Source organism: Musa acuminata, chromosome BXJ2-6 (genome assembly GCF_036884655.1).
Source record: "Musa acuminata AAA Group cultivar baxijiao chromosome BXJ2-6, Cavendish_Baxijiao_AAA, whole genome shotgun sequence".
In the NCBI taxonomy this organism is placed as follows: domain Eukaryota; kingdom Viridiplantae; phylum Streptophyta; class Magnoliopsida; order Zingiberales; family Musaceae; genus Musa; species Musa acuminata.
The window spans coordinates 39,854,810-39,877,335 of NC_088343.1; the positions used below are offsets into that span (position 1 = coordinate 39,854,810).

Genomic DNA, 22,526 nt, shown 5'->3' on the forward strand with positions numbered 1-22,526 from the left:
GTATATATAAAAATAAAACAAACAATGGAAATTGATGGGTGAAGATCAGGAAAAATTAAGGTAAAAAAAAAATTCTTTAGCGGTTTAGCCTCATGGTTGTCTTGTTTTTTCTTACACTTCTCATCATGTTCAATATTCATTGCAATTCTCCTTATAAATTAATTCCACTCATCTCCTACTTTCAATATATAATTAAGTTAAAAATACTATAAAATAGTACTAAAACAATGGAAATTGATGGGTGAAGACCCGGGAAAATCAAGGTCGGAAAAAAAAGAAAAAAGATGAAACCCAAATCCTAATGGATTTGCAGTATTCCATATAGCCATTTGCTTCTAGCTTGTAATAGTAAAGACATGTTGAAGAAATGTGATCATGGATAAATGTTGAAATCTACAAGGAGGGCAGAGTTGGGCTGACAGCCCATGGTGGGCTTTATCAGCCCACAGCCCACACCCCTTTGACCTAACCCTAGATCAATATAAGGGGGGTGTGGTGGCTGCATTTTGAGAAGAAGGTGACTGCGTTTTTTTGGGCAGAAAAGGGTAGCAACCTAAGAGATCTTTGTAGCAAAAAAGAGGAGAAGAAAAAGGTAAAAAAACAAGAGAAAGAAAGGGAAGAAGATAAGGACAACGTAGAGAGACTGTTCTCAATCATATAGCAGTGTTTTCATCTCAGGTTAGATCAAATATACAGTAGACTCTTGTTGTGATTACTTGGGGAGGTTTTAGATATTGTGGACAGTGATATGATCCTTGTATCTCAGTTATTCTCTTGTGATTGTTGTTAGGGTTTAGGACAAGAGATTTGTATATTCATTATTCTCATAGTGGATTATCTCTAGTTTGCCTCGTGGTTTTTACTCTTCATATTGGAGGGCTTTTTCACGTATATCTTGGTGTTCTATTTGATTGTGATTTCATTTAATTTCGCTGCATATCATGGCTTGTTAGTATTTGTTAATATACAAAAGTTATTCCACTTTATATCACATCAACTAGTATCAGAGCAAGGGTTTTGGTGATTTAATTTTGTATTTAAACATAGAGGCCAGTAATATTTCTCGCATGATTAGTTTAAATTGAAACAATTGGATGATAAGAAAACCAAGAATGGAAAATGTCTTATATTACAAAGATTTGTATGGACCTTTGCAGGGGGATAATGCAAAACCCACAACTATGACAGATGATGAGTGGAAAATGTTAGATCGAAAAACAATTGGGTTTATTCGACAGTGGCTTGATGATAGTGTCTTTCACCATGTTTTTACTGAAATTTCTACCTATTCTCTTTAGAAAAAGTTGGAAAGTCTCTATGAAAGAAAAACAGCTTGTAACAAAGCTTTTTTATTAGAAAACTTGTGAACCTAAAATATAGAGAGGGTGCTTCTATTGTTGAACATTTGAATGAAATATAAAGTATTACTAACCAGTTATCCTCTATGAAAATGTCTCTTGATGATGAGTTGTAGGCATTGTTACTTCTCAATTCATTACCAGAAAGTTGGGAGACACTGGTGGTTTCCCTCAGTAATTCTGCACCAGATGGTGTTGTCACTATAAGTCAAGTAACAAGTAGTTTGTTGAATGAGAAGTTGAGAAGAAAGAGTTCAGTAACATCTCAGAATGATTCACATGCACTTATCTCAGATAACAGAGGATGATCAAAGTCTAGAAATAGTTCACGCATGAGTAGGAGTAAGTCAAGATCAAGAAAAGATATTGTTTGCTATAACTGTGGGAAGAAAGGACATTATAAGAACCAATGTAAACAACCTAAGAAGATCAAGAAAAAGGGAAAAAAAGTGGAGTCTATAGAGTCAAAAGATAATATCACAACTACAGTGCAGGGTGGTGATTATTTGATTTTGTCTCCTTCTGATGATATTTTTTCTTATGTGTGTCAGGATTTTGAGTGAGTGATTGACATAGGTGCTTCTTATCATGCTACACCACGGGGGGAGTTTTTTTGCTACATACAGGTCTGGAAATTTTGGTGTTGTCAAGATGTGCAACTATGGCACAACAGACATCATAGGCATGAGTGATATCTATTTAAAGACCAATCTTGGCTGCAAGTTGGTGCTTAAGGATGTGAGGCATGTGGTTGACTTGAGACTGAATTTAATTTCAGTTGGAAGGCTAGATGATGAAGACTATGATAGCAGATTTCACAGAGGGCAATGGAAGCTCAGTAAGGGTTCTCTTGTTATACCTAATTGAAAGAAATGTCATACTTTGTACAGGTTGCAAGCTAAAGCTTATGGTGAGCAGTTAAATGCTACAGAAAAAGACTTCAGTATGGAGTTGTGGCATAGGCGATTGGGTCATATGAGCGAGAAGAGGCTGCAAGTTCTTTCCAAGAAAGAGGTATTGCCAATCCTTAGATGTATACATCTGAACCCTTGTATTGATTGTTTGGCTGGTAAACAACATAGAGTTTCATTTGCTAGTCCTGCTTTGTCTAGAAAAATGCATGTCTTAAACCGTGTTTATACAGATGTATATGGTCCTTTGAGGACAAGAACTCCTGGTGAATCTGTTGATGTTCTTGGTATAAGTGGTGCACTTTATTTTGTCACTTTTATAGATGATTTTTCCAGAAAAGTTTGGGCATATACTTTGAAGACCAAATATCATATTATTAATGTCTTCAAAGAGTTTCATGCTTGATCGGGGTAAAAACTGATTTGACATAACACCCCGAGATTGGACGTAATACACCCCCACGTCAGACATCCCTGTGCGGCACACTGCCCCAGGAAGCGAGCTTTAACACAGACGTGACAGGCATCCACGCCCAAACGACCTCCTCGGCCGATCCCTCATGACCGGCCGAGGCATGGGGAGGCGTCGACTGACGCTCCCCATACCCTGCAGCAGCTCGACCATCCACGCAACGCCCATGACGACGGCAGACGGCATCAGAAGTACGGCCCAACTCTGGCAGGATGGCACATCAGGTAACATCAAACCCGCCTATAAATACCCCTTGGCCCCCAACGAGCCAAGGGGGAGAAGACCTCACTCAAAAACACCACTCCACATCGCTTACTTGATTGTCGGAGGGGTCGGGCCGAGCTACTGACCCGACCTCTGTGCAGGTTGACGACCGAAGCTGAACCTGATCGTCGCCGCGGACCTCCCAGCCAGACCCCCTGCGTCAGCCACCACCAGATCCCAAGGGGAGCTGTGTCTAATCCTGACCACTTGGAGCCCTGGACCAGCCGCGTTGACTCCGAGATCACGGCTAAAAAAGTTACTTACCGTAACAATGCCAGGGTTGAAAGGGAAACAGAAAGACAATTGAAATACATAAGATCAGATAATGGTGGTGAGTATATAGGATTATTTAATGATTATTGTAGGTCACATAAGATCCAACATGAGATGACAGTTCCTGGTACACCTCAGCATAATACAATTGTAGAGAGGATGAACCGCACCATTATAGAAAAGATCAGATGTATGCTTTCACAGGTCAAGCTACCCAAAAGGTTTTGGGATGAGGCTTTGAGGACTACAGTTGATATGATCAACTTATCACTATGTACAGCCCTAGATGGTGATGTTGCAGAGCATGTATGGTCAGGGAAAGATGTTTCCTATAGGCATTTGAGAGTGTTTGGTTGTCGTGCATTTGCACATATTCCAAACAATGAGAGGTCCAAGCTGAATGGTAAGTCTAAAGAATGTATTTAATTTCTTGGCTACTCACATGATCATTTTGGTTACAGGCTTTGGGATACAGAAGGTGTTTAGAAGTAGAGACGTAGTCTTCTTTGAGGATCAAACTTTTGAAGATTTGAAGAAGAAGGCACCAGCCAATACTTCTACAGAAGGATTAACAGATTGTGACCCAATTACTCCTCCAGTATATCATGGTGATAGGGGAGATGTGCAGGAAGACAGTGTAGAGCCTGATGTTGATCTACCTGCCGGATATGTTGAGCAAGAAGAAGTTGGAGAGCAACTTCCCACAAAACCTCAGTTGAGAAGATCTTTTAGACAACGTCAACCTTCCAGAAGATACTCTACAGATGAGTATGTGATGCTTACTGATGTAGGTGAACCAGAGAGTTACCAGGAAGCAGTTAAACGTAAGCAGAAAGAGAAGCAGTTGCACCTTTAGAAAATTCACATAAATGACAACGGAGCAGACATGTTGACAAAAACTTTACCAAAAGAAAGACAAGAGATATGCCGACAACTGGTCGGTATGGTTTCACATTGAGGAGTCATGGGATAGCCTCCCTTATGGGCTGAAGGGGGAGGTTGTTGGGCTGACAGCCCAAAGTGGGTTCAGCCCATGGTGGGCTTTATTAGCCCACAGCCCACACCCTTTTGATTTAACCCTAGATCAATATAAAGGGGGTGTGGTGGCTACGTTTTGAGAAGAAGGTGGCTGCGTTTTTTTGGGCAGAAAAGGGCAGCAACCTAAGAGAACTTTACATCAGAAAAGAGGAGAAGAAAAAGGCAAAAAAAATAAGAGAAAGAAAATAAAGAAAACAAGGACAACACAGAGAGATTGTTCTCAATCATCTAGCAGTGTTCTCATCTCAGGTTAGATCAAATCTACAGTAGACTCTTACTATGATTACTTGGGGAGGTTTTAGATATTGTGGACAGTGATATGATCCTTGTATCCCAGTTATTCTCTTGTGATTGTTGCTAGGGTTTAGGGTAAGAGATTGAGATTTGTATATTCATTATTTTCATAGTAGATTATCTCTAGTTTGCTCCATAGTTTTTACCCTTCATATTGGAGGATTTTTCACGTATATCTTGGTGTTCTATTTAATTATGATTTTATTTAATTTTGCTGTATATTATGGCCTGTTACGAAGTTTGTTTTCATTTTTATTATTATTATTATTTTTTTTTTGGACAAGATGCTAGTGATGCGGAAGAGACTTCATAGAACTGATGGTCTAATAATATCATCATCTTTCCATATAAAATAAGATCACTGGTGATGATCTAATAATATCATCATCCTTCCATATAAAATAAGATCACTGGTGCACTTACAATTAGATTGGAATAGAAAGATAAGGATACAGCACAAAGTTGGGTGGCTCATGTTGCCACACCTGTAGGAAGTTTTGGCATGAACATAAATAGTGCCTTCCCCTTTCCTATTGTCGAATGAGCCCACTGGATGGGCAAACTTGATGGACTCAATGGGGTCAATGTTCTTAGATTTATTATTGATTAAAATTTGCATTTTTATTGTTATGACTTGAAGCTTAATGCAAGCATTCTTATTCTTTATTAAAACAACCTTTTCCTTTGCAAAGAAAAAACAATCCGAAACTTGTTTCCATGATTAGTCTATAGATGATATGGACTTGATAAAATTTTACTAAGTAATACTTCCCTCTTCATTGGTGTGATTCCAAGGTAATTTTTCATCAGATATGAGGGTACTGAGTTGAGATCTTCCTGCAACAAATGCTGTTTGACAGGAATCAGAACACTAATCTGTTGCAGACAGACTTGACTTATCCAGACCCACTGTCAGCCATTTTCATCTTGCTTCATAATTATAGTCAAAGACTGGCTGTGGCAGCCAGCACACTAGCAGTGAGATGTGATCTAAAGTTGTGAGAAAAATACAAAGATCTTTGGAAATTATTTGGGACTGGGGACTACATTTGAGCACTTTCCTTATCTGAAAGGATAAGGATTGATGAAGTCTTGTACAAGTCCCAGTGTTGTACTTAAGAGCTTCTGCATGGGTATCAAACACTTGCATATTGTGCAAAGTTTGACATGTAGCAGAACAAAAGTTTGAAGTCTTTTATCCAATTTCTTGAAAGCTCTTCTCGAGCATGGTGGAAAAAACTTGCTACTTTCAGAACTTGTTGCATATCTGATTGTTTGCATTTGTTTTGGCAGAAGGAACTCTATGCCAAAGAAAAAATCAAGAATTGGCACACCTATCTGACAACATTATTTTTATCTTTGTTGACATGGAAACCATCTCTTGATACGAACTGGTTGCCCAGAAGTATCAAACACTGCAAACTAAGCATATAATTCCATGTTAGCTAACAAATCCATATAGCACTAGCAAAACCAGTTTTATCAGCACAGCTCAAAATGGAAGTTAGATCAAATACTGGAATTTTAAGCCAGCAGAGGTTTTAGAGCTAAATTAATGGTGATTAGACCAATGAGGTGAATATTATAAGGACAACACTGAAAATTCCTTGGCATCTTTTAATAGCCAATAGCAGTTAAATGCTACATATGCACAATGAAGTGCAAAGCAGAAAATTTGCTAAAACCATCCACCGGTACGCACATTCAACTATTCAGGATATTAAGTGTAGCAAGATAGAATTTTTGAAGGATCTAACTGACTTTAAGCCCAATTATTTTCATCTTCTTCCTCGACAACATTGTTCGATATAGTCCTAATCTGATCTGAGCGTAAATGAACACATGGAAAAAGTAGGATTCATTAAACATTTCGATCTAAGATTTCTGATGACAACATGTAAACCACGAAAATCAAGAATCTAAAACCACATCTCACAGGATATGCACAAGTGTATTCAACCATGGATGACAATTAGCATGTTGTTAATGATGCTCGAGTATGGATCACTATCTGCGTTTGAAATAAGTGATTAAAATAACTAAGTTTTCATTCAGAAAATAACCAGTGGTCAGAGAGCTAATCACAAGAAACAAAACATCATAACCGAAATGGTGAATTTTGAGTCTGTCAACTGTGAAGTTGGACTTATTTGACCTTTTATTATGTTTCTCAACTCAAGATCATCATCAAACCTGCCATTTTGATTACATTTTTCTAATGAAGTGCAGTTGCATTGATGTTCCAGAACTGCTCCAAGATGGAGTCACTATCACTCTTCTGTCAAAAAGAGGCAATGCTTCCAGATGAATATCCTTTTCTTCCTAAAATTGACAACCTCTAAAACCTGTTCTTACTGTTCTATCATGCAGTGCAACAAAACAACAAGCAAAATAAGTGGCATCACTCAGCCAAACTCCACCAATTGACCCCAAGACAAACAGCTCCATATGGCACAGAAGATGAAGATCTCATCTCATGTCTCCATACCCATCAAGCCTCACCATTTCAATGACTCAAAGAGTCTCCCAAGAACCAAATTCTATAGCTTGAAAACAAAAGAAGCAATAGAACTTCAAGTTTTCCTTCCACCTCAGGATTATAATGAACAGAGTCACCACTCCGTAATTGCTTCTGGAATTCTCTGGCAGTTCCTTCCAAGCTAAAATTGCCAATCCATTGTCCTCTCCATCTCTCTCTACATATCCATCCAAATCACATGTGATTTGTTCTTTCCAGTACCCAAAAGACCTAGCACTGATTGTCCCGCACACCTCACACATGGCCCCAAACCATTGAGTCATACAAAGTCACAATTAAAAAAAATTCCATGGATGATGATGCCTATCCTATCATTAATTGATTGTCCCTCATCTTACTCGCCCCAAGATCTTTAAATACCAAAAATAAATATTATTCCTATGAATTATGGAATTTTTGCAACTGGTAATGGTAGCATCTCTAGAATTATGGGTCCCTACCATGATGCCCCAAGAACCACAAATATACAGATCCACAAGAAATGAAATCATCAAACACACTTGCTCCCTCTCTATTTAAACCCCCATCCAACCCCATCCTTGCATCACAAGTTTACCATGCAGTGGCAACAGTATTCACGAATGAGAGGATGAGAAGAAAAGCTCCATAAATGAGTAGAGAGAGAGTGCATAGCGAGAGACAAGCTGTAGGATGAGAGGAAGAGAGAAGAGAGGAAGAGGGATGGAGGGAGAGGAGTGTTACAAGGATTTGATACCGGGTTTGCCGGATGACATAGCATTGGATTGCCTCGCCCGAGTCCCGCTCCGATTCCACCCGGGTCTCCGACTCGTCTGCCCCCGCTGGCGCGATCTGGTCACCGCCCCCTCCTTCCACCGCCACAGGGAACGCATCGGAGTGGCGGAGGACCTGATCTTCCTCGTCCAGGCCGTCGTCCCCGTCGACAAGGGCAGCGGTTCTGACGAGGGGGAGGAGGAGGGGAAGGGTGGGGCCGCCGCTTGCCGGCCGCCGGTGTATGGGCTTAGCGCCTACAATGCGACGCTCGGGTCGTGGCACCGCGTGGTGACGCCAGAACAGGTGCCGCTCTTCGCGCAGGTCGCGGCGGTGGGGAGGGAGGTGGTCCTGCTGGGGGGCTGGGACCGAGCGAGCTTGGAACCGACGGCGGAGGTCCGGGTGCTGGACCTGGCGACGGGCGGGTGGCGTCGTGGGGCGGCGATGAAGGCGGCGAGGAGCTTCTTCGCGTGCGCGGCGGTGGAGGGGCGGGTGTACGTAGCGGGGGGCCACGACGGGCAGAAGAACGCACTGCGGTCGGCGGAGTCGTACGATCCGGCGGCGGACGCGTGGTCAGCGCTGCCGGAGATGGGGGAGGAGCGGGACGAGTGCCGGGGGGTGGCGGCGGGGGGGCGGTTCTGGGCGGTGAGCGGGTATGGAACGGAGGGGCAGGGCCGATTCGTGGGGGCGGCGGAGTGGTACGACGCGGAAGCGGGGACATGGACGAGGGAGGAGGGGCTGGGGGAGGCGGGCGGCGCGACCTGCGTGTGGGTGTCTGGGGGCAGGATGTGGAGCCTGGAGGGCGGCGGTGGAGTCGGTGGCGTGAGGGAGTACGAGGGGAGCGGGAAGGGGTGGAGGGAGGTGGCCCCGCTGCCGGGAGGGATGAGGCCGTGCGCGGCGGCGGCCGTGAGCTGTGCCGGAGAGAGGGTGTTCGTGGTGGCGGCGCAGGCAGAGGCGGTGGCCGAGGCCGAGGTCGGCGGTGGGGGCCACCGCGGTTGGATTCTGGAGGTGGGGCCGCAGCGGTGGACGCGCGTGGTGACGCCGGTTAGCTTCACGGGTTTCGTCTTCTCAGCCGCAGCGGTCCGGATCTAAATTAAACCGGTTCGGTCCCCCTTCCCTCGACTCAGTACACTGTTCCACATACAACTATAATAATGACCCACATCGAACCGGATTTTTGTGGGTTATGAGAGGCTACCTGTTGCATATATTATGTATGCTCTTTCGAGTCCCGTGCATGATGTTATATACTCTCTTTAAACAAAGGGATATGTCAGCTGTTCAAGGCGTGCTTTTCCTATGATTTCCTCGCCTTCAACGAGACTAAAGAAGACTGAATGCACATAACACACTATCTTCTCAATCAGTACTTAATATCTTACAGGTCAACAACATCAAACTCTTGTCTCTCCAATTCTACATCTCAAACATCAGCACTATAGATCATGGAAATCGATACTCTCACTTGGACTCTGTTCTTGGAGAAAATGGATCGCTGCTGTACTCGAAATCTTCACCAGTCCCTGCAAGTCCTCCCCCACTCTTACCTGCAAAGGGTGGAGAAATCGATCCAGACTCCGCAGTGGAGTTTACGTCCGCCACCTGCATGATGTTCTCGATTTCCTTCACCACCTCGCTCATCGAAGGCCGGTCTCGGCTTTCATCCTCCACGCACTTCATTGCCAAGTCGATGAAGTTTTCCAACCCACGTAAGGCACTGACAGTAGCAATCGTCGGATCGAGAAGCTCATCAAGATTCAACAGATTCTTCTGTTTGTCTATAGCATCCTTCACCTGTCTCACGACGTATTGTCCTTCTTCTAATGGCTTTCTTGCAGTCACCAGCTCCAGCAGTAGAACGCCGAAGCTGTAGACGTCGCTCTTCTCCGTCAACTGCTGCGTCATGTAGTATTCGGGATCCAAGTAACCCTGCGATGAGGAGGATGCAGATGGGTGTTCATCGGATGCAACTTGCAGAACTTTTCCTCTGCGATGTGTGTACTCACCACTGTGCCTTTGACTTGCGTAGTAATGTGGCCTTTAGCGTCATCAAACAATGTTCTGGAGAGACCAAAGTCGGAGACTTTTGCGTTGAGACGATGATCAAGAAGGATGTTGTTGGACTTGATGTCTCTGTGAATGATGGGGGGGTTTGCGAGCTCGTGCAGATAGGCAAGACCGCTGGCTGCACAATGGGCAACTCGAAGCCTCCTCTTCCAATCCATACGTATTCCAGACTTACCTGCACACCACAAAAGAGGAATCAATTCTCTCTGTGAAGAAAAACTAGGAAATTATTAGTAAAACTTACCATATGAAACAAAGTTCAAAGATGAGCCAACTAGGTTTCATGATTATCTGTATAAGACTTTTTTTGGTCGAGAAAGATTGTGATCTCATCTACTGAACTCATTCTATCTGACCCTTTCTATGGCAACATTTCTTGTGCGTGATGAACACTTAGACATGCCCAATTCAAGGAAGAGATATTGCTTGGAGAAAAGAATGACTGAAACAAGGACTGCAGAACAGATAAGAATCTAGGTGATGCATGGAGCTCAACTGACAAGAAGTATGCTGTAAAGAGATTGCAAGTACCTGATAGGCTTTCCCTGAGAGTGCCATTTGGAACATACTCATACACCACTATTTTCTCATTGTGGTCGATGCACAAACCAACAAGACTGACCAAGTTTTTGTGGTGCACCCTACTCAGCATCTCAATCTCTGTTTTGAACTCCTGATTACCTTGTGCTGATCCCTGCTGAGCTCTTTTGACGGCAACAACTTGTCCATCAGCTAATACTCCTCGGTATACCTACAGAAGTAACCACCAGTAATCTGAAGCTGAGGTTGATTTCTTGATCTAAAAAGTTTTGTGTAGGAAAAACATAATGCAACTTTCAGAAAGCAAAATCTAGATGATCAGCAGTTGCTTCACTAAAATGTCTCTAACAGATAAAGACTTCAAGAATCACCTCATGCAGCACCATTTTGGCTTAGGAGTCTAACATGCATGTTTATACCATATCTTCATTCCCACTGATGCAGCAGTAAAAGGATTGATCTTTAGGTTTCCTTACCTTGTAATGAAGTACTTAATCCATCATATCTCAGATAAAAAAGAATGATAGGCATCTTCTGATTATGTTATTGTTTTCAGCTTAGATTTAACACTCACATGAGTGATAAATTCATTCGAATCCGACATATGTAGTTTAAATTAATCAAGAATTAGATAATTTTTATGTAGGACCTTCGACTCTCATACAATCTAAATTTTTTTTATCAATGTCATTGCGTCTAGGATCTTCAGTCAGTAGATGAAATATGATTCATTGCTTTTTAGATTTAACGATATCAAACTGCATGTTTACTTCCAAAATATGAGAGCGAGAGATGGAAAAAGGGAGTGGAGAGACCTTTCCATAAGCACCACTTCCGATACAGTTCTCTTCTGAGAAGTTCTTGGTGCATTTCCTTATCTCTTCAAATGAGAAAATTCTTGGCGCTGTCAGCTGTGGAATGCTACTGCTACTTGTGCTGAGATTCCACATTCCTGTCAAAGGCTCAGTAGTTTACATATTGCTAGTGTTGATTTGCATAAAACATAATTCATGTAAAGTTTGCTCAAAATGCATGCCATGGTCCATCTGAGGAATGATCTTACCAGAAAATTGAAATCGTGAGGCAGCCTCCTTAGCCTTTCTCTTCTTGTGAAGAATGAGCAAACATATTATTGCTGATAAAAGAACAATTACACCAACTGTTGCACCAATTACAGGGGGACCCTTTTTTGATTTTGAACCAGTTACTGTTCCTGAAGAGGATAGTAGGAACATAAAATTTTTTCTTTAGAAACTACTTATGCAAGTCCTAAATTTGTTGGATGTAACAATTGGGAGGAAATCAGCTTCTGTTATATCTGCAGTTACCTTGAAATATATATTGTTTTCCTCTGAAAGAATAGGGTCCGAATTCAGGTGGAACAGTAAACTTCTGATTGTTGAACAAAGATGAGATAAGGAAAACCTCAGATTCATCAAAATAAACTTTTCTATCTGGAAAGAACTTCAAATCAATCTGAAGATAGCGGTCATTGTTCATGTAAGGATTTAGGACAGAAACTGAGCTGACAGGAACTTGATATTCCAGACATCCATTGTATAAAGAAGTTCCCAAAGAAAAGTAGTGTGATGAATTATTAATGTCAGAGAAATTTTGGAGCAGAAAATATATAGTTCCCCTATATGGACATGAACAACAGCAATGGGAGTCCATATCTTGATCTAGAGGACATAAACTGTTTCTGCAGTTGGGTGTTGAGGTGGAGTACATGGTATCACTGGATTGCTGTGGAATTGTGCAATACTTGCTTCCTGATTCTCCTTCCTCACAATATGGATTATCGACAAGTCTGCAGGTATGGAGTCATAGTGTAAGAGCAATAATTAGATGAAGAACTATGACCCTAGCTCATGTTAAACAAGACCAGCAAAATGAAGACAAGAAAAGATAATGGCAGGATCCAACATTAGCTCTTGCAAGTAATTTCCAGTGTTTATCTTCTGAATATTATTATGCTGCAAATCAACAAGTGAAAGCCGGCTGCTGATTTGGCCGCTGAGGTCCAGAGTGCCATTAAAGCGATTGTTTCTAAGCCTCCTGCATCAACCATCGTAAGCATCAGCTCGATAATTTTGTGCAGCCACATATTTTCTGACATTTAATCACAAAAATGTTGCTTATAAAAATACACTCACGCAGTCTGCAATTGTGAGACAAATAGAGATGTCGGTATCTGCCCTGAAATAGACAAGTACTCCAGGATTCTGTGACAAGGATACCAAGATTCAGACCCCAGCTTGCTTGATAAAGGATTCTTGAATTTGAAAGACAAATGGATTAAATTAATGGTCTGTGATCTCCGATGGACTTGTTTTGTGCATGTGTTGGCTTGACTTATCTGCTACAGCATTGGTTACAATCTCCAATTCCAACTTATGAAAACTTCACTTGAATTTTATCCGATAATATGATCTCCCTGCCTTTCCATAATTTGGATGACCTCTGATTTATCTAATGGAGAGCTTCCATGCTTTTTTGAGTTTGGATGGTTAAAGAGAAACACATACACACATGATAGACACAAAATGTTATAAGGGAGGGAGGGAGAGAGGAAGAGAAAGAGAGAGGGAGAGCTACATTGTTGTCAATGATTGAGAGGTTGAAAACCAGGATGGAACTTCTGATTCGTCAAAACTGTTGTTACTCATGTCCCTGCACAAGAATCAATCTGGTTAGTCAACAGTCATTAATTATGAAACAGCCAAAGGTTTGATCAGGAAGTGACACTAGAAACCAGTCAAATATTAGATAAACTATTTGAAAAGAATTTAAATAAAGCAAAAAAAATTTATGCCACGACATGAAAATAATATTCCGGTCCAAATGTTTGCTTGTTGAACTTGAATCCACAGCTGGCCAAGTGCCGTATGGCTTAAATGAAGCTAACCATTATTTACATCGGCAATAAATCTATAAAAAATTGTTAACCATATAGAAATACTTTTTCTTTAAATGCTTACAAATATGTTAGTCCATCTATTCCAGTTAGATTTGGCAAGGGACCAGTAAGTTGGTTATTTGACAGGCGCCTGCAACCAAGAAGTGATCATGTTCTTGAGAGTAATTGAAGTTGAAATAGTTTCTTGATTAATTCAACTACACTCACAGGTCTACCAATCTTGTAAGGTTGTTGAGGTTTGGAGGCACATTTCCACTGAGTTCATTCCCGTCAAGCCGCCTGAATCAAACAAGAACTAACATCACAAAAAGCACCAGCAGGGATGCAGCATTCAGTGTCAATTACAGCATATCTTCAGCTTTGCTTACACAGCTTCCAGAGTTCTAATCAATCCGATTGTTGTTGGGATGCTTCCTGATAAACGATTGTTATCTAAAATCCTGAGCAAAGAATAACCTTAGTATATCAAAAACAAGTAATTCAGATTTATCTTCTTCTGAAGTTCTCCCTACATAGCAATTTGTAATCAATGTATCACCAAAACCTCAGACCATAGTTGACAGAGTTTGATAAGGGATTCAGTATCTTACACATGTAGCAGTTTCATTTCTGAATGGAAGAGACTGGGTGGAATTGGCCCAGAGAGGTTGTTCTTGCCAAAATGGCTGAAACTTGGAAACAAATTGATCATTTAGATAACAAAACAGGCTCATGAAATAAATTATCTAAATCTCAAGTGGTAAAGGAACACAGTCACCCACAAGTGCTGGCAGTTAGTTAACATATCCAAACCAAGATTTGTGCCATCAGAGACAGGGATCGATCCGGAAATCATATTATCAGTAATATCCAGCCAGTGCACTGATGACAAATTACCAAGAGCTCCGGGAATTGGTCCATGTAAATGGTTGGAGTTCAGAGATCTGTATAGATAGAGAGCAATCACTTACTAGTGTAATAACAATGAGAAATAACTATTAATTGGCACACAACAGTACTATAGATGTTGAACTGTTTCCAAATGTTAATAGATCTTGAAGACCAAACTTCAATGAAAACGGTGAAAGTTAATCATACATCTTTCAGAGTCAGATGTCAATCTAAGAATCATATAGTTATGACAAGTTCTACAGGAAATGAAAAGTCATCATATTTATGAATGTGTATAAGATTGTGACATAATGTGGCCTTTCCAGGTTTAATCATGCAAGACATCGAACTTTAAGGGAGATGCAGATCTTACAAAACCAATAGACTCGATAGCCTTCCTAATTCTGCTGGAATGTTGCCACTAAATCCGCAACCAACAAGGATTCTGGAGAGAAAAAATGAACAAGAAAGTTTCAGTTCTTTGCTGCTGTCGCGCTTAGTGAACTTCCTGCAACTACTCGATAATGAACTTGGAAACCATAACTTACAAATTTTGCAATTTCACCAAATTCCCAATGGAATAGGGGATTGGTCCATTCAAATCTGCATTATACGACAGTTCCCTGCAGGTAAAAAGCCTAATCAGAACACATGAGAATGATCACAAGAAATAGGAAGCTTAATTGAACAATGCCGAAACATTAATGGTACACTTGGTGCATCACAACCTCAATCCAAAGACTGTAACTTCACTAACCGAAAGAGCAAACATGTAAGCCCAGTTAATAGACATTTGAGCCTATCCCCTTGGTTGATAAAAATAGAATCATTGAGAAACTTACAAATGAACCAACTCTGGCAGACCCTCAATTTCTTCAGACAGAATCCCGCTTATGCCCAAGTTTGATAAGGTTCTGATGCACAAGAATTCCAATTGAAGTTTGCAAGTTAAATAATTTATGTTGCAATAATCTTGAAATACTTGAAGAAACATATCCTTGGAACTGACATTGAAATTATATGAGAATTTGAACATTTGACTCCATCCCAGTGGCTGCTGCAAGGATCCTCACCAGCCCAGGTACTTGGAATGTTCTGCCAATTACTAGCCACACCAACCAGAGCAGAAGCTATGCAAAATATACAAAGATTCATTAGGCTGGTTATTCTTGTTACCATCTGTAAGTAAACAGAACTCAATAAGGGTTCATGATAATTTTTGGTACTGCAACCAGTATCCAGAAAATGATATATATGATGACAAAAGGAACAAATTTCATCCAAGTTTCCATATTTCTATTTGCTGGTTTTGAATGAAAGTAATATGATTGGATTGACGGTCTTCTGTCCATTCTAGATTGTGCTTCTCTGAAGAAATCTCACTACAGTTTAACTTGATACAGACACAGGATGAACATTAAATGGGGAGACAGGCTTTTGGATTTCTCATAACAAAAATGATCAGATCTACACTCCTATGTGCATGTTGGCTAAAGTTTTAAGTTCCAAAATTTCTAGCTGATAGGGCACAATTTGATAGCACGCCTCCAGGCAACCGTCCACAGCCACATCAGCGCCAACGAAAAGCTTTGAAGTCTATGTGGCGGACCACGTCAATACAACGCCGCCTCGCAAAAGTTGGGACGACGCCTCTCGGGTCTGACGCCGCACCATAAAGAGTAGAACGATGTCGCTCGAGTGTGACAGCGGCACCATTCGGGTACGACACCACCCCCCACAGAATTGGGACGGCGTCGCTCGGGTACGATGCCGTCCCGCAAAGAGTCGAACAGCACCGCTCGAGTACAACTCCGCCCCACGAAAGTAGGGACATCGCCGCTCGGGAGCGACGCCGTATAAGACTACTGGTGTCAGCACGAAAGGTATGGGTTCGCCGCTTAAGAGGTCGACGACCATTAAGAGGCTGGGGGCAGCCAAACCCCGTGGGTAGGGGTAAAAACCCATCGCCTATCCAACACGGTGCAGGTTTTTTCCCCTCAAGCATTCTACTCTCACTCATTCAACCGAAAGCTAACTTAAACTTCGGAGGGGTCGAGTCGAGAAATCTCCCTCCCGATCTTGACCTGTGTACTGGAGCCCTGCAGCGGAGAAGCCACCCGCTGAGAAAGAAGGTCACCCTCGGGAGACGAGGCTCAAACCCGACCCGACGCTCGAGCGTCAACGTGGGAGACCCTGTGCATCGAGGACTCCGAAACAAAGGGCTGCACCGGACACGGGATGACCGACGCCAGCTTATGGGACCCGAGCACTAGACCGGGCAACCTTACGCATCTGGAATCGACCCTAGCCGTGCTGACTCCCCGACCATGGCGTAAAGAGATGCGAACACTAGCTAAGGTCAGAATCATTAAGGAAAACAATATGAGCCCTCACCTTCATTAGGAAGTGTATCTGCTGAAGTGAACAAAGTCCCAAGCGCAAGGATCAGTAAGCAAACTAGACAGCCCAGTCCCACACCATGAAGACAAGAACCACACTCCATGGTTCAACTGAACTCTGAATGCCTATAATCCTTTACACTTCCTGGAGAAGAAGAAGAAGAAGAAGGCCTTAAAACCCTCCTTAAACCACCGCCATGGAGATTAATATCATGGACTCCCCTCTAGACTCCAAAGAACCAATTCCAAGCTCTCAAACTTGTGTGGAAGACATGTTGCCAAGCTAAACACAGAATAACTTGTTGTTTGGATGGCTTCCTGTGGAGGCTCAGCATGACTACCACTGCACTGATTCAGCTGGAACATTTAATATGGCTTCAAGTTATGGGATTCTTAATTTGGTACAGATGGATATCTTTCTTTGTCAAGAATGATGGTGACTCATTGACTGATTCTATCCAAAGAATCAGTATCATTGATGCACCTCTTCCATTACAGACTCTGAAGAACCAATTCTAAGCTCTCAAACTTGTGTGGAAGACATGTTGCCAAGATAAACATAAAATAACTTGTTGCTTGGATGGCTTCCTGTGGAGACTCAGCATGACTACCACTGCATTGATTCAGCTGGAACATGTAGTATGGCTTCAAGTTATGGGATTCTTAATTTTGGTACACATGGAGCTCTTTCTTTGTCAAGGATGATGGTGACTCACTGACTGGTTCAAATCCATTATTTTTAGATAACTCCATGGGAATTTATCTGGTTAAGGGAGAATGTTCACTTTGAGCTTGACTAGTGAAGAATCCTGGTGGATCTTATCTTAAAGCTAATCTTTATCAACTAGAAATTGACCACTAACAGAATGATGTTGAAACTATTTAATGATTTTCTCCTTCTCAATCACCTCACCAGAAGAAACAACTGCCCTTCACCAATCTGTGGCAACAGAACCTTGACTTTTCAGGATGTTCCCTGTCCTATTTGCAATCACATCATTTCTTCAACAATCCAAGAAACATCAACATCAATAGCAGTATATCCCTACCTCACTCATTTAAGACAAGGAAAGAGGGCCAGTAAGCAGATTTCTCTTCCTCAGCAGTCTCAAATAGACATTTGCCAATCCTATCATCTGATTTCAACTTTTTCTTTTTTTAATGATACATTAATTTTATAAAAAGTTAATAGTGTTATGATAAAGTTAAGTTGAAATTAATAATAATACTCTGATTAGAAATAGACTAAAATCACTTAAGATCAAACCTAGTGATGATATCTTCACAGCAGGTCTTTTTCCACATTCATGACAGTATTTTTTTTGTTCACACTCCTAGTCATGTCCAATATTTATGATAATTTATCAAGTCCTTATAAATTAATTTCACTAATCTCCTACAAATTGTATATATAAAAATAAAACAAACAATGAAAATTGATGGGTGAAGATCAGGAAAAATTAAGGTATAAAAAAAAATTCTTTAGCGGTTTAGCCTCATTCATGGTTGTCTTGTTTTTTCTCACACTTCTCATCATGTTCAATATTTATCGCAATTCTCCTTATAAATTAATTCCATTCATCTCTTACTTTCAATATATAATTAAGTTAAAAATACTATAAAATAGTACTAAAACAATGGAAATTGATGGGTGAAGACCCGGGAAAATCAAGGTCGGAAAAAAAAAAAAAAAGATGGAACCCAAATCCTAATGGATTTGTAGTATTCCATATAGTCATATGCTTCCAGCTTCTAATAGTAAAGACATGTTGAGGAAATGTGATCGTGGATAAATGTTGAAATCTACAAGGAGGGCAATGTTGGGCTGATAGCCCAAAGTGGGTTCAGCCCATGGTGAGCTTTATCAACCCACAGCCCACACCCCTTTGACCTAACCCTAGATCAATATAAGGGGGGTGTGGTGGCTATGTTTTGAGAAGAAGGTAACTGCGTTTTTTTTGGCAGAAAAGGGTAGCAACTTAAGAGATCTTTGCAGCAGAAAAGAGGAGAAGAAAAATATAAAAAAATAAGAAAAAGAAAGGGAAGAAAACAAGGACAACGTAGAGAGACTGTTCTCAATCATCTAACAGTGTTCTCATCTCAGGTTAGATCAAATATACAGTAGACTCTTGCTGTGATTACTTGGGGAGGTTTTAGATATTGTGGACAGTGATATGATCTTTGTATCCCAGTTATTCTCTTGTGATTGTTGCTAGGGTTTAGGGCAAGAGATTGAGATTTATATATTCATTATTCTCATAGTGGATTATCTCTAGTTTGCCTCGTGGTTTTTACCCTTCATATTGTGGGGTTTTCCATGTATATCTTGGTGTTCTATTTGATCGTGATTTCATTTAATTTCGCTGCATATCATGGTTTGTTAGAATTTGTTCATATACAAAAGTTATTCCACTTTATATCCCATCAACTAGTATCAGAGCAAGGGTTTTGGTGATTTAATTTTGTATTTGAACATAGAGACCAGTAATGTTTCTCGCATGATTAGTTTAAATTTAAATAATTGGATGATATGGAAACCAAGAATGGAAGATGTCTTGTATTGCAAAGATTTGTATGGACCTTTGCAGGGTGATAATGCAAAACCCTCAACTATGACAAATGATGAGTGGAAGATGTTAGATCGAAAAACAATTGAGTTTATTCGACAGTGGCTTGATGATAGTGTCTTTCACCATGTTTCTACTGAAATTTCTACATATTCTCTTTGGAAAAAGTTGGAAAGTCTCTATGAAAAAAAAAACAGTTGGCAACAAAGCTTTTTTGATCAGAAAACTTATGAAAATGTAGAGAGGGTGCTTCTATTGTTGAGCATTTGAATGAAATACAAAGTATTACTAACCAGTTATCCTCTATGAAAATATCTCTTGATGATGAGTTGCAGGCATTTTTACTTCTCAATTCATTACCAGAAAGTTGGGAGATACTGGTGGTTTCCCTCAGTAATTCTGCGCCAGATGGTGTTGTCACTATAAGTTAAGTAACAAGTAGTTTATTGAATGAGAAGTTGAGAAGAAAGAGTACAGTAACATCTCATAATGATTCACAAGCACTTATCTCAGATAACAGAGGATGGTCAAAGTCTAGAAATAGTTCACGCATGAGTAGGAGTAAGTCAAGATAAGAAAAGATATTGTTTGCTATAACTGTGGTAAGAAAGGACATTATAAGAACTAATGTAAGCAACCTAAGAAGAACAAGAAAAAGGGAAAAGAAGTGGAGTCTATAAAGTCAAAAGATAATATCACAACTAAAGTGCAGGATGGTGATTATTTACTTTTATCTCCTTCTAATGATATTTTTTCTTATGTGTGTCAGAATCTTGAATGGGTGATTGACATAGGTGCTTCTTATCATGCTATACCATGGAGTTTTTTGCTACATACAGGTCTGGAAATTTTAGTGTTGTCAAGATGGGCAACTATGGCACAACAGACATCATAGGCATGAGTGATATCTATTTAAAGACCAATCTTGGCTGCAAGTTTGTGCTTAAGGATGTGAGACATGTGGTTGACTTGAGGTTGAATTTAATTTCAGTTGGAAGGCTAGATGATGAAGACTATGATAGCAGATTTCACAGAGGGAAATGGAAGCTCAGTAAGGGTTCTCTTGTTATAGCTAATGGAAAGAAATGTCATACTTTGTATAGGTTGTAAGCTAAAGCTTATGGTGAGCAGTTAAATGCTACAGAAAAAGACTTCAGTATGGAGTTGTGGCATAGGCGATTGGGTCACATGAGCGAGAAGGGGCTGCAAGCTCTTTCCAAAAGAGAGGTATTGCCAAACCTTAGAGGTATACATCTGAACCCTTGTATTGATTGTTTGGCTGGTAAACAACATAGAGTTTCATTTGCTAGTCCTGCTTTGTCTAGAAAAATGCATGTCTTAGACCGTGTTTATACAGATGTATGTGATCCTTTGAGGACAAAAACTCCTGGTGAATCTGTTGATGTTCTTGGTATAAGTGGTGCACTTTATTTTGTCACTTTTATAGATAATTTTTCCAGAAAATTTTGGGCATATACTTTGAAGACCAAAGATCAGGTTATTAATATCTTCAAAAAGTTTCATGCTATGGTTGAAAGGGAGACAGAAAAATAATTGAAATACATAAGATCAGATAATAGTGGTGAGTATACAGGATTATTTAATGATTATTGTATGTCACATGAGATCCATGAGATGAAAGTTCCTGGTACACCTCAGCATAATACAATTGCAGAGAGGATGAACCGCACCATCATGAAAAAGATCAGATGTATGCTTTCATAGGCCAAGCTACCCAAAAGGTTTTGGGATGAGGCTTTGAGAACTACAGTTGATGTGATCAACTTATCACTATGTACAACCCTAGATGGTGATATGGTGATGTTGCAGAGCATGTATGGTCAGGGAAAAATATTTCCTATAGGCATTTGAGAGTGTTTGGTTGTCGTGCATTTGCACATATTCTAGACAATGAGAGGTCCAAGCTGAATGGTAAGTCTAAAGAATGTATTTAATTTCTTGGCTACTCACATGATCATTTTGGTTACAGGCTTTGGGATCCAGAAAAGCAGAAGGTGTTTAGAAATAGAGATGTAGTCTTCTTTAAGGATCAAACTTTTGAAGATTTGAAGAAGAAGGCACCAGCCAATACTTCTATAGAAGGATTAGCAGATTATGACCTAATTACTCCTCAAGTATATTAGGGTGATGGGGGAGATGTGCAGGAAGACAGTGTAGAGTCTGATGTTGATCTACCTGCAGGACATGTTGAACAAGAAGAAGTTGGAGAGCAACTTCCCGCAAAACCTCAGTTGAGAAGATCTTCTAAACAACGTCAACCTTTCAGAAGATACTCTACGGATGAGTATGTGATGCTTACTGATGTAGGTGAACCAGAGAGTTATCAGGAAGTAGTTAAAAGTGAGCAGAAAGAGAAGCAGTTGCACCTTTAGAAAATTCACACAAATGACAACGGAGCAGACATGTTGACAAAAACTTTACCAAAAGAAAGATAGGAGATATGCCGATAGCTGGTCGGCATGGCTTTACATTGAGAAGTCATGGGACAGCCTCCCTTATGGGCTGAAAGGGGAGGTTGTTGGGCTGACAGCCCAAAGTGGGTTCATCCCATGGTGGGCTTTATCAGCCCACAGCCCACACCCCTTTGACCTAACCCTATATCAATATAAGGGGGGTGTGGTGGCTGCGCCTTGAGAAGAATGTGACTATGCTTTTTTGGGGCAGAAAAGGGCAGCAACCTAAGAGATCTTTGCAGTAGAAAAGAGGAGAAGAAAAAGATAAAAAAACAAGAGAAAGAAAGGGAAGAAAACAAGGACAACACAAAGAGATTGTTCTCAATCATCTAGTAGTGTTCTCATCTCAGGTTAGATCCAATCTACAGTAGACTCTTGCTGTGATTACTTAGGGAGGTTTTAGATATTGTGGACAGTGATATGATCCTTGTATCCCAGTTATTCTCTTGTGATTGTTGCTAGGGTTTAGGGCAAGAGATTGAGATTTGTATATTCATTATTTTCATAGTGGATTATCTCTAGTTTGCCCCGTAGTTTTTACCCTTCATATTGGAGGATTTTTCACGTATATCTTAGTGTTCTATTTGATTATGATTTTATTTAATTTTGTTGCATATCATGACTTACTAAAAGCATGAAGTTTGTTTTCATTATTATTATTATTATTATTATTATTATTATTATTATTATTATTATTATTATTATTATTATTATTGACAAAGGTCGATGAACTTTTCCCCTTCTCGTGATCAGTCCTTCACATAAATTATCAGTCCTCATTATCTGGCTGCTAGTGATGCTGAAGAGACTT

At 40.5% G+C, this 22,526-nt stretch overlaps 2 protein-coding genes across 4 annotated transcripts; one reads left to right on the forward strand and one right to left on the reverse strand.

Annotated features, from left to right (window-relative positions):
• Positions 1 to 7,634: 7,634 nt before the first annotated feature.
• LOC103989836 (F-box/kelch-repeat protein At2g44130-like) lies at positions 7,635 to 9,163 on the forward strand. The gene has a single exon (XM_009408781.3). The coding sequence runs from the start codon at positions 7,801 to 7,803 to the stop codon at positions 8,968 to 8,970; it is 1,170 nt and encodes a 389-aa protein (XP_009407056.3). The 5' UTR covers positions 7,635 to 7,800; the 3' UTR covers positions 8,971 to 9,163.
• Positions 9,164 to 9,216: 53 nt separating this feature from the next.
• On the reverse strand, positions 9,217 to 17,023 carry LOC135615571 (leucine-rich repeat receptor protein kinase HPCA1-like). Of its 3 annotated transcripts, XM_065114245.1 has the most exons (20): positions 16,670 to 17,023; positions 15,285 to 15,405; positions 15,118 to 15,189; positions 14,824 to 14,898; positions 14,649 to 14,720; positions 14,167 to 14,328; positions 13,996 to 14,076; positions 13,774 to 13,845; positions 13,613 to 13,684; positions 13,467 to 13,535; positions 13,084 to 13,158; positions 12,642 to 12,710; positions 12,412 to 12,543; positions 11,814 to 12,295; positions 11,549 to 11,698; positions 11,301 to 11,437; positions 10,477 to 10,696; positions 9,885 to 10,120; positions 9,673 to 9,807; positions 9,391 to 9,595 (listed from the first exon to the last, which is right to left on the reverse strand). In XM_065114245.1, the coding sequence occupies exons 1-20, from the start codon at positions 16,776 to 16,778 to the stop codon at positions 9,539 to 9,541; spliced, it is 2,598 nt and encodes an 865-aa protein (XP_064970317.1). In that variant the 5' UTR covers positions 16,779 to 17,023; the 3' UTR covers positions 9,391 to 9,538. The 3 variants fall into 3 exon arrangements, with proteins under 3 accessions (XP_064970316.1, XP_064970315.1, XP_064970317.1); XM_065114244.1 differs by having other exon boundaries at positions 9,217 to 9,807; positions 13,996 to 14,070; positions 16,670 to 17,021; XM_065114243.1 differs by having other exon boundaries at positions 9,217 to 9,807; positions 16,670 to 17,021.
• Positions 17,024 to 22,526: the final 5,503 nt, after the last annotated feature.

Coding starts and splice junctions, on each gene's coding strand:
- LOC103989836 (XM_009408781.3), top strand. CDS start 7,801: ATGAGAGGAAGAGAGAAGAGAGGAAGAGGGATGGAGGGAGAGGAGTGT.
- LOC135615571 (XM_065114243.1), bottom strand. CDS start 16,778: ATGGAGTGTGGTTCTTGTCTTCATGGTGTGGGACTGGGCTGTCTAGTT. Junction 14,329..14,648: donor CTATCGAGTCTATTGGTTTT/GTAAGATCTGCA, acceptor CTATCTATACAG/ATCTCTGAACTCCAACCATT. Junction 10,121..10,476: donor TCTCAGGGAAAGCCTATCAG/GTACTTGCAATC, acceptor TGTGGTGTGCAG/GTAAGTCTGGAATACGTATG.